Source organism: Tamandua tetradactyla, chromosome 5 (genome assembly GCF_023851605.1).
Source record: "Tamandua tetradactyla isolate mTamTet1 chromosome 5, mTamTet1.pri, whole genome shotgun sequence".
NCBI lineage: Eukaryota > Metazoa > Chordata > Mammalia > Pilosa > Myrmecophagidae > Tamandua > Tamandua tetradactyla.
In genome coordinates, this window is record NC_135331.1 from 86,029,115 (window position 1) to 86,040,430 (window position 11,316).

Genomic DNA, 11,316 nt, shown 5'->3' on the forward strand with positions numbered 1-11,316 from the left:
GTAGGAGCTCTAGTCATTTTTTAATTACGTGTTGTACTTGAAAGCTCCCTGGACAGATAATAGGAAAAATTAAGTTTGAGTCATTCACTTTGTCACTTCTTGACTATGTAATGTTGTGTCATTTGCTTAATCCCTTTGAGTCTCAGTTTCTTCATCTGTAAAAAGAATCTCATAATACCTTCTTCACAGATAGTAATGAGGATTAAATGATGTAGTGTCCATAGCATTTTATGAGCTGAGAAGGGCTTTGTGAGATCCATAGGGACGTGTTGGGGGGGCCTTGGAAAGGCCATGGCAGGAGACCATAGACTGCGTGCAGTCGTGTGGCTCCAGAACAGGTTGGAAGAAGAGAGAAAACAAGGATGGTTCAGCAAGGGAAAGGGGGAGAGAGGGCATTTGTTCATTCACTTACTGTTTCCCGAGGGTCTACCCTGGTCCAGACAATGTTTCCCTGTCCCCACAGTGCTCACACTCGCATGTGTGGGGACAGAGAGGCAAAGTGCGATACAGAATGGGATAATGAAAATAGGGGTGAATAGCGGATGGGGCGGGCAACCAGAAAGCAGGATGGAGAGAAATGCAGCCCCAAGCCTGAGGGAATGAGCCTGAGCTTGTGAACAAGACAGGCTCTGAAGACAGACCTGTTTGCCTTACAACAAGAAGAAACCAAGAAAACCCAGGGTGAGCAAAGAATTGGGTGAGAAGGTTGTAATGATACAGAAGGGGGCGTGGTGGTGAGAACCCCGGGCTGATGGGGAACGTGTCCCAAGAAGGAATTCTCAACACAACCTGGTTGTGGCAGAAGCTGGAAGAGGGGGATTTTCTCCTACTTGGGCAGATAGCGCCTCATCTCTGCAGTTCTGGTGTTTATCCCCCCAACCTGCCCTATTTTCCCCCCCGGACCCGCAATGGTCACAGGCCTTGGGGAAGACGCACGCACCTGGGTCAGTGAGGGTGAAGTTCACGGCCTGGAGAGAAGAGGATGGGGAGGCCGCTAGAAGTACACCCTTCCAGAAACCTCCTCACCTCCAGCATCGCTCACCGACTCCTGTTAGTGCTTCCTTGGATTGACTTCCCCCTCCTCTCACTCCAGCTCCTATACACCGAAGCCAAACTCTTGGGAAATCAAAGGGAGGGCGGGATAGAAAACAGTGTCACCAAAGGAAGAGATTGTATTATGATTTAGGAATAAAAACATCATATGCAGCTGCTAATGGGATGTTGACATCAAGATTTCCCCCTCCTTTTTGCTTTCTCTCTTTCCCTTCTTCCTTCATTAAGGTCTGATATTTATTCGGCAAATGATCAAAGACCATGGTTCTCTAGTGCACAATGCACCGAGTGAGGTGTATAAGGGAGGAGCTCAGAGTATCCTCCTGGTCCAAGAGACTTAACTTCCCAAGGAAGAAAAGAGAAGTACAGACCATGTGAGTTGTTGTGACTCTGTGTATCTCTGTGAATCAAAGGCTATTCATTCCCCGCCTGGCCCTGGTATCTACTTCCTGCACCTCAGCCTTGCCTCCTACCACAGGTACCATCTCAATCAGTTGTATTCCCCTCTTCCCTTTTTCAGATTCTAGGACAATTCTGGAGTGGGCTTTCCTACCTAGGTAGGGTGAGACCATGGGGCTCCACCCTCAAACACCTGGGCTTTGATCTCTTGCAAAGGGGAGTGGGGAAGGGAGCAGGAGACATATGGGTAGGTGGGGGTGAGGGACCATGGAAGGACATGGAGATGGCTAGGAAGGATAAAACTGACTTCAATTCATGCTCAGAAAGAAGGACACTGAGAAGAAGCAAATTCCATAACTGCTTGTGTTTTATTGGAGAGCAGCCAGGGGGGAGCAGGGGAGGTAGTGAAAAGTGGGACAATGCTGGAAACAGGCTGATTGAATCTTGATACAGCTCACACTGCAAGGGGAGGGAGCAGGACTCCCCTTTCTAACTTCCAAACTAGGGTTTTCCCCTCTGTCACACCCCTAACCCCACTGGTTTTGAGGATTGGGGAAATCAGCTGGGATGTCCCAAGAAGAGCCAGGAGGATGGAGAATTCTTGGAGGGGACTTATTATCAATACCTGGGGGTAGATGAATATTCTCCCAGCTGCCTCCTGGATACTGATTAATATTCCCCCAGTTGGCACTGGGGTATTCATTATTGGTATCCCAGCTTCCCACGGGATATGCTGGCACGGGCCTTGTCACAGGGTATTTTGGCACGGGCCTTGTCACGGGGTAGGTTGGCACAGGCCTTGTTCCCCAGCCAGTTCCAGGACCTCCACCTCCCCAGGACCCACTGGGGTTCGGAGTTCCCCAGGGGTGTCGAGGCAGAAAGGGTTGACGAGGTAGAAGGGGTTGACGAGGCAGAAGGGGTTGACGAGGCAGAAGGGGTTGACGAGGCAGAAGGGGTTGACGAGGCAGAAGGGGTTGACGAGGCAGAAGGGGATGTCGAGGCAGAAGGGGATGTCGAGGCAGAAGGGGATGTCGAGGCAGAAGGGGATGTCGAGGCAGAAGGGGATGACGGATCTTGTTGATGGGAGCCCCGAGTGAGTGTTGGGCAGAGATTTCTCCCTGGGCTCCCTGTGGATTAGAATGGGGTAGCTCCGGGTCCAGGGGGAGAAGTAAATCCTCGGAGGAGGGGTCTGCAGAATATGCAGAGGCACCTGCAGGCAGAGGACCACTGTCTGGAGGCAGGGCACCAGCACTAGGAAAATGAGTTAGTCCTTCTGGCAGCACTTTCCCAACATGGTCCTCAGCTGCAGCCGTGAACATCTGCCAAGGATTCTCAGATGGCCAGCTGTCCACTGAGGGCAGCCCCTGGGATGAGGGCCACTTCTGCACTTGAGGGCCTCCTGCCAGTTGGCCGCCATCTGGAGAAGCATTGGGCCTCTGAGGAACCCCTGATAAAACATTAGACCCAAGGTCTGGTTTGGGCTGTGGATGTTCAGAGTTGGAGGGGGCAGACAAGGAAGGTTGTCCAAGCAGAAGCAAGTTGGTCCCCAAGTCTTGGGGGACTTTCTCCTCCACCCCACTGATACTCCGAGCAAAGAAACCTGCAGAAAAGGGAAGCTGAGGTAACCAATGAACTCAAGCATTTGGTCCCAATGCCATCCATTCCCTGATTCTCTCCACTTCAAGTCCTTTTACCTCCCCTCCTCAACTCTTACTTGGATCATGGACCCAAGCATGCTCCCCTCCCTCTGCTATCCATTCCCTTAACTCCACAGCCTCCATACCTGGGAGATGAAGACAGACCAGGAGCAGGCCTAGAGGAGCTCGGCTCCCGGCCACACAGCCCTGCATCTTGCTCAGCTCCAACATCTCCCTTAGCCCCAGGAAGCTGGCTCTTTATCCTGTAGTGGGGCGGCGGACAGCAGAAACAGGCTGGGCCAGTGGTTATGGAGACAATCAATCTCCACATTCCGCCCTCATTCCTAATTCAGTCTGTGGCAACAGGTGACATTTAAATGTCCCAGAGGAAGTTGGGTGTTTCCCTGCTCTGGCTCCTTTCCTTGAGCTCCCTTCCCCTGTCAGGCATCCTGGCTCACAGCTCATCAGAGGTTGCCATCCCAACCCCTCCCGGGTGCTCACACCAAGCACATGAGGACCTTCATTCTTGAGTCCCAATCTCTTCCTCACCTTTCCTCAGTGATAGAAACATGTGGTTCACATCTCTTTCTCTTTGAAATTCAGATCTTTTTCCCCTGGGATCCTGTTCCCATGCATCCGCTTATCTCCTGGGCTCTGACCCCAGTAGGTGAGACCTGTATCTAGGGAAATAGACCTGGTTCCCATACTTAAGAGATGATAGTGTGTTGGTTTTGTAAGCATGTTGCAACAAATGACCACAAATTAAGTGGCTTAAAACAACACAAATTTATTATCTTACATTTCTGAAAGTCAGAAGTCTAAAATAGATCTCACCGGGTTAAAATCAAGGTGTTGGCAGGACTGCGTTCCTTCTGAGGCTCCAGAGGAGATCCCATTTCCTTGCCTTTGCCAGCTTCTAGCGGTTGCCCACATTCCTTGACTAGTGGCCCCTTCCTCCATCTGCAAAGCCAGTGACCGTGGGTTAAATTCTTCTCACATAATATTGCTCTAACCTTCTTTTCAGCCTCCTTTTTCCACACTGGGCCCACTTGGATAATTCTAGGTCATCTCCCTACCGTAAGGTGAGCTGATTGACAACCTTTCTTCCATCTGCAACCTTAATTTCCCTTTTCCATGTAACCTAACATACTCACAGGCTTCAGGGATTAGACAATGGACCTCTTTGGGAAGGCCATCATTTGGCCTACCACACATGGTCAGATGTGTCCACAGAATATGAGGTAGTCTACATGACAGAATATAAGTGGATGTTTCCAAATGACAGAAGAGGAAGACATTTAATTGACCTTGTCCAATGGGTATAGTTGGTCACTGCTAAAGCTTGGTGATGGGGCCACAGGGATTTGCTAACTGTTCTACTTTTAAGTATGTTTGAAATTTTTCATAATAAAGAGCTTTTAAAAAAGCTTTATCGGGTGGTGCTACAGTGGCTCAGTGGCAGAATTCTCGCCTGCCATGCCAGAGACCTGGGTTCGATTCCCAGTGCCTGCCAATGTAAAAAAAAAAAAAAGGCTTTGTCTTCTCCATTGCTTCTAGGAGGCTCCTGAGGTGTACACATTAGCTGTCCGCACACTTTACTGTTCCACCTGCATTCACCCCAGCTGGCAAGCTACTGGAGATGTGGAGAGCTCCTCTTCAGAACTGGCCAGTGGGTGGAAGGCAGAGGCTCTTTTGGGTGACATCCACCAGTTTTGCAAAAGCCCTTGACTGGGGCCACACGAGAGCTTTGAGGAGTCCCCACTGGAGAGATTGTAGCCCTCTCTGCGGTTCCAGCCCGCAGAGTCCTGATCTCCTGACTCCTGCCATTGGCTACAGTCCAGAGACTAGATGCTGGATTAAGGGGTCTGGACAGTGATGACCAAAACAGGACTGTTCTGGAGACCTGCTTTGTCTTCAGTCAATCCTGCAGGGTGGCTGAGCTACCCCAGGCCATTTTTTTTTTTATCATAGTTAATATACTTCTGCTGGTTCAGTATTTAGAATTTAAACAGCACTAATTTTGGAACCAACTACACCATCCTAATAGGAGGAAATGGATTAGATTTCTCTCCGGTGAGAGCCAAGCAGAGGTTCTCATAAGGAGCCTGTGCTTTAGAAGGGGCCTTTCTTTTATTGGGCCAAGCCCACACCCCCTCCTTGGGATATGAGAACTTCTTTGGCCTCATCCCTTCCTTGACACAAGTCAATAGCCCTCAAACTGCCCCTTCCACTTTCTCTCTCTCCTCTCCCATGTAGACCACCTTTCTTTCTCCTTTAGAGCACCTTGCCCTTGCTCACCCTGCCTCCTGTGTACACCATATCCCACACGGCTGAAACTCTAGAACCACAGGAGAGGCAGCAGGAGGTGTGGAGGTGGAGAGGTCACTATCAGCCTCTGGTCTCCTGAGCTGCCTGCCACCAGCTGGAACATTTTTATATAAGCCAGTGAGTCACCGCCCTTGACCATGTTCCGTGTCATGCTCCTATCCTCTCTCTCTTTTACTCTCTCCACCCCCAGATTCCAGACCAACATCCACCCAGTCTCCTACTCAGTCACCTGGAATCTGGTCTGGGTTGTTGTGTCCTAGGCGGTCCCAAGATTCCAGGAGTCCCAGAAACTCAGGAAACTGACACGTATTGGAACTCCCAGAGAGAATGGCATCTGAAAGGTGAGGCAAGCTAATGGTGGAGATAAAGGAGGCTGGATGGGGAGGGGGAAATAATTAGGGCTCTATATAGGGGGAAGGGTGGATCATATGGTAAATGCGGACTGGGGTGAGAATGGATTTCCTGGAGGAATGAGAGAGAAGAGAAGTGGGAGGAAGGATCTTAGAGACCAGGCAACCTTTGTATTCAGTTCAACAAGTATTTATTATTCTCCCTCTTTGTGGGAGGAGTTGTAATATATATGAAAAAAAAAATACTGGGCCAAGTTATGAGTTGAAATGGGGGTCCCAGGGACCTCTAGAGAGATAGAAGGAGTACCACCCAGATCCTAAGAGGAGATCTAGGGTTTCAGGAACGCAAAAATTCTGCATCTAATTTGCACAGTTTATTGAGGTATCTGCCCAGGATCAAGAGAAAGCAGGGAGCCTGCTCCAGTCTGCAAGGTGTCTTGGTGTCTCCTTCACACAGGGCATCATTTAAGCACTGAGAGAAGTGGCAGCCAGGAAGAAAGGCTGGAATGGAGACCATAAGAAGCAAGGAAGTTTGTTGAGATTCACTGGGTGCAGTGAACACTATGCTGGAGGGGGATATTGAGTTGGTTGACCAGATGGTGAAGAGAGTCCAGCTTCTTGGGACCAAGCTCAGTGAAAAGCAGTCATTTTTTCTGATAACAGTTTGGGTTTTGCTTTATTTGGGGGGTTTCCCAGCCAAGAGCCTGAATGGATAGGGCTACCCAATGGACTGTACCATCTCCAAGAAATGGCAGAGGGAATTTTAAGGGCTAGTTATCTGGCAGAGAGGGCACTGCAGTGGAGTGGGAATCTAATCAGTAGGAGAGAATGAGGAGGAAGGGATTCACAGTTCACTATTGTGAAGTGATGAAGGAAGAAGAGGTGCTAAGGAAGAGTTTGCGTCATTGGGGTAATTGGAGAAGTGGAGCAGCTCTCTAGGGAGGAAGTGGAGAAACTGAATTGAGCCCATGCCTGAGCCTCTTGAATTTTCCCAATTGCAGATGGTGTGTATATATGTGTATACCCATGCATGGGTGTGTGTAAAAGTTGACTTATGAGCTCTGATTTAACTGTTCCTTGGGTAAGAAAACTTTGGGATCAGCTAGCTGGGGCCCCAAGGGCTTTATTTGGGTCAGGATGTCCCGGATGGAGCGGCAGGGGTTCTTTCCAGAGCTGCTGGAGCCACAGGGCTTGGCACCAGCTGAAGGGTCAGGATAGGGGGAGCCATCAGGACCCCCACTCAATGTCGAGGAGGAGAAAGAAATGCAAGGTTGACGAGAGGAGCTGGACTTGCTGTTACAGGGCTGAAGGATGATTTTGCCAGTAGATTGGGAGCTGGAGCTGCTACTGACAGAACCAGTGCCCCGGGAGGAGCAGGGGCCCCTAGAGCCTGAGAAGCCAACCCCGCAGGGCTGGACACCACCAGAGCCCACAGGCTGGAAGACAATGGCTGGGGATGCTCCAGACTGATAGATGTTGGAACTAGAAGAGCTGTGGCTGGGGATGATGGGGTTGCTGGAGAAGTATTTGCCCTCAGAGATAGGAGGCCCAGCCGCAAAGGATGGGACCCCTGGAGAGCCTTTGATAGGATTATCTTTGGTGAAGTAGCCTACAGGGTAGATTTTACCCCCACTGTAGGTCATGCCTGGTACCAGATAACTGTTGGAGGAACCACCTACCACCTCATACCTACCATAGGATTTATCTACAGAGGTGATAGGGGGGCAAGGCTTGCCTGGAAGGCCACCACTGCCACAGGGGACTCCTTGAACCACTCCAGGACCTCCAGAGCCATGCTGCTCCACCACCACCACCACAGGCCTCTGACCCCCAGACACCGAGTGGGAGCTTGAGATGTAGGGGCTAGAGTGGGAAACAATGGGTCCCCCACTGCAGGGAGAGTCAGGGATGTCGGCACTACAGGGGTGCAGGTTGGAGCTGACTTTCTGGCGACCACTGCTGGACGTTGAGGAAGTTTGGGAACCAGAAGAGCTTGAGCTTCCTCCAAACTGCGAAGAGCTTATTACAAAGCGGGAGGATCCACTGCCGGCTGGTAGAGCTGAGCCAGACCCTGACTGGGAGGAGCTGGATGCCCCCTGTTGAACAGAGCTGGATCCTGAGGAGTAGCTGATCTGGGAATAGCCGGTGTCTGGCTTAAATACTGAAGGTCCTGATGAACCACCCTTGGAGACACTGGATCCGCTTGAGCTCCCACTGGAACCACTGAAACCACTGGAACCACTGGAACCACCACTGGAACTACCAGAACTAGAAAAGTAACTGCTGGAACTGCTGGAACCGCTGGAGCCACTCTGGCCGCTGAAGCTACTGGAGCCACCAGTGAGACAGGGGTCATTAGGTGAGGTGATGCGGGTGGGGTCCTTACAGGGGTCTAAGAAGGTCCCAATGCTCTTAGTCAAGGTTCCTGTGGAGAAAAAATAGTGGTTAGTTAAAAAAAGGCTTGGCTTTCTCCTTTACCTTTCAGCCCCATCTCAGGGATCCACCACTCTGATTTCTCCCAAGAGGAGCCCAGGGAGGGTCACAAGCAGGAAAACAGGTTGTTGTTGCTAAAGGATGCTGTGATGGCAGAAGGACAGCTTCATTGCTTTGGCAGGGGGAGGAGAGCAGCAAGCATCTACTAGAAAAAAATTGAGACTCAGAAGTTGAGACCTCAGAGGAGTATGGAAAAGGTGAAAAGGAATGGAGGGGAGGCAGGAAGAAATAAGTCTAAAAAAGAGGACCCCAAATACAGAGGGTTGGAGAGACTGAGCTTCTGAGAGATGGGGGCATAAATCCAAGGGAATAAATTCTAGGCAAGACTCTAGGACCAAATGGAAAGAGAAGACAAAAGACAAAACAATTGGGGACTGAGAAGAGAAGGGAAAATATAAAAAGTGAGGCTAGGAGAAGAGACACAGGGTGATAGAGGGCTGAGGGAAGGAAAAGGGTAGTTAAGGATTAAAAACTCGGTCACTAGTTTATTCATGAGAGAGTAGCATTGGATAAAGGATGAAAATCTTGCTTCCTGTCCCAGCACTGTCCGTGTCCATAAAGCTGGATGGAGGCCAAGATGTGGGGGCACCAACTGTTGCTTCAGAACCTGCTGATACCAGTGTAGCAGGGCACCGCACCCAAAGACATCCCTGCTCTCTCTGGCCCAGCCCAGAGGCACTGGATGAAACCTTCCTCTATTTCCAGCTCCTTGCTTCCCCCACCTGGCCATTGTGAGCCTAAGCCTGCCACCCCCACCCCCACCCCCACCAGGCCACCATTGGACTTCGTCTGCCTTTACTTCCCTTGGGGATGGAGAAACAACACTTCTTTCCTTTAACTGACCCTTTAATCCCACCAACTGCCAGACCCAATTTATCCCCTGTCCTTCCTCTTCTCCTCTCTTTCTCTTGGTTTCCTGGCCCATCCCAACCCCTTCAGGTCCCAGGTACAGTGGAGTGGACAAGACCACATGCTAACTGTGATGCTGGGTCACTTACCCCCTCTGAGCTTCAGTTTGTACATTCAGAGGCTGAATCCAGCCTGCCTCCCTCACCACATTACTCAAAGACTCAGTGAAACTATCTACATGGAAGGGACCTTAAAGAACCCAAGGCATTATGATCTATTGTTGCCGCTCATCTTGGAACCTTCTGCCAACAACCAGGTCTTCATAACCTATGATGTTCTGTGCTGCCCTCATTCTTTCCTCAAAAAGATATTCTCTACATCACCTCCACCCCGAGCCCCAACTCTGGCTACAGCCCCCTTCACGGAGCTGCCCGAACCACCAAGCATTCCTTCTCTTCTGCCCTGCTCCCTCAGACAGAACTGGGATTGCCCTCTGCACCTCTGGACTATGGGTGGGAGGGCCGCATAAATCCTCAAGAGCCATACAGCCAGAGGTCAACAGCTGACCTGTCATCTTGAGCCAGGTTCCTAACCACGTCAAGCCTCAGGGTCCACACTTGCAAAAAGGGAACAACAAATCTCTGATGTGGTTATCATAACGAATGGAAGTGCTAAGGCGTTTAAAGTGTATGGAAGTGACTGACACATAAAAAGGATAACAATACTATCACTTCTACGCATCCGATCTTCATTTCTAATGCCTCAATAATAATAACAACAATCAGAAACCACATTTACATAACCCTCTAGAATTCCCAAGGCACTTGTCACATACATTATTTAATTTGAGGCTATTTTAACAAAGAGACTACACTGGGGTTTTATTACTGAGCCTCAATCCCCTGGCTGGGTCCTCTCCTGGATTCTCCCAGCACGTTAGTCTCTCTCCCAGACTTTGGATCTTTGAGCTGGTGTCTGCCCCCACCTGCCCACCCAAGGGTCCCCAGCCCCCTACCTGGCAGGAGGAGACCAGCCAGCAGCAGTGCCATCATTCCTTGCCCTCCCACACACCCCATCCGGGGTGCCCTCCAGGAGCCCATCTTGGTCCACGCAGCCTTCTGACTGACGGCAGCTCGTGGACACCTGGGTCCTTTATGCCAGGGCTGGACATTCTCTGGGCAGGAGTCACTGTGGGGAGGGGAGGAGAGGCGGAGGGGGTGGTGCCTGGGGGAAGTTGGCGTGGCCGGGAGGAGATGCTGTAATCAGCCCTCAGCATCTGCCAACTCAGCAGCAGCAGTGGCTGGAGTGTGGGGTGCCACGGCCATGGGTCCTAACGACTCCTGCCACCTGACCAGTCTGCCTCTGGCTCCCCGTTGCCTAACCCGGAACCAGGCGCCCCACCCCAAAGGCTGCCCACTGACCTGCAGGGCCCCTTCCCTTTCCCTCCCCAGTGTTGGTCTGCCCCACTCCCCATCCTCCCTCCACTTGCAGACACAGGCACTTCAGCTTTACCCTCTGGGCCCTTGCCCAGGCCAGCCCTCCGAACCAGGGTCCCCATCGCAGCCCCCCCATCCTTCCCCTTAACTTGGGGTTCCATCACTCCACCTCCACTTTCCTCCTCCAAGGCTCTGCCTTCCCCAAGCTGTCCCTGTTGTTGTCGCCCCATTAGCATGCCTGCCTCTCACTCAGGTTCTATCGTCAGTGAGGGAAACTTTTCCCAGATGGAAACTAGGCATGTATGTCTTGAAAACCAGCCCCCTGACCTCTCCCTTCGGTGGTGGGATGGCCCCAAGGCCCCAGGGACAGCAGGGGGTTCTGGAGAGAGACCTGGGCTGAGCCTTGCTGGGTCCTGGTTACTCACAGGCAACTCACAGCCCCTCCCCCGTGGCCGGTGCCCCTGACTCCAATGGTGAGCAAGAGGCTAATCAGGCTAATTGGGAAGGTGGGGACCCCACGGCCAATTAGCTGGCTCCCTGACCTGGGTGAGTGGACAGGAAGCAGCCAACTCGTGTTTAGGATGAACAAGGGCTGGCAATAACGCCCCCCAACACCCCTCCGGGATCCCCCAAAAATAAAAGAGTTGGAAAAGTGGAAAAGACAGGACGGAAAGACAGAGCCTGGGATGTGCTCAGAGGTTTCTCCCCCATCACTTTGGCCCTTGCCCCACCCCAGCCAATTAATTGCTCACCAGTATTGCCAAGAGTATC

The 11,316-nt window shown here is 51.4% G+C and overlaps 2 protein-coding genes across 2 annotated transcripts; both read right to left on the reverse strand.

The window, feature by feature from the left end:
* Nucleotides 1-1,801: 1,801 nt before the first annotated feature.
* Nucleotides 1,802-3,420, reverse strand: C5H6orf15 (chromosome 5 C6orf15 homolog). The gene is made up of 2 exons (XM_077159192.1): nucleotides 3,236-3,420; nucleotides 1,802-3,052 (listed from the first exon to the last, which is right to left on the reverse strand). Exons 1-2 carry the CDS (start codon nucleotides 3,318-3,320, stop codon nucleotides 1,980-1,982), a joined length of 1,158 nt encoding a protein of 385 aa, XP_077015307.1. The 5' UTR covers nucleotides 3,321-3,420; the 3' UTR covers nucleotides 1,802-1,979.
* Nucleotides 3,421-6,126: 2,706 nt separating this feature from the next.
* On the reverse strand, nucleotides 6,127-10,256 carry CDSN (corneodesmosin). The gene is made up of 2 exons (XM_077161260.1): nucleotides 10,125-10,256; nucleotides 6,127-8,192 (listed from the first exon to the last, which is right to left on the reverse strand). Exons 1-2 carry the CDS (start codon nucleotides 10,207-10,209, stop codon nucleotides 6,820-6,822), a joined length of 1,458 nt encoding a protein of 485 aa, XP_077017375.1. The 5' UTR covers nucleotides 10,210-10,256; the 3' UTR covers nucleotides 6,127-6,819.
* Nucleotides 10,257-11,316: the final 1,060 nt, after the last annotated feature.

Bases quoted from the DNA above. Each gene is read 5' to 3' on its own strand.
- C5H6orf15 (XM_077159192.1), bottom strand. From the start codon at position 3,320: ATGTTGGAGCTGAGCAAGATGCAGGGCTGTGTGGCCGGGAGCCGAGCT. The intron at 3,053-3,235 runs GTATGGAGGCTG...CCTTTTCTGCAG, and splicing joins GGTCTGTCTTCATCTCCCAG to GTTTCTTTGCTCGGAGTATC.
- CDSN (XM_077161260.1), bottom strand. From the start codon at position 10,209: ATGGGCTCCTGGAGGGCACCCCGGATGGGGTGTGTGGGAGGGCAAGGA. The intron at 8,193-10,124 runs GTAGGGGGCTGG...TTTTCTCCACAG, and splicing joins GGCTGGTCTCCTCCTGCCAG to GAACCTTGACTAAGAGCATT.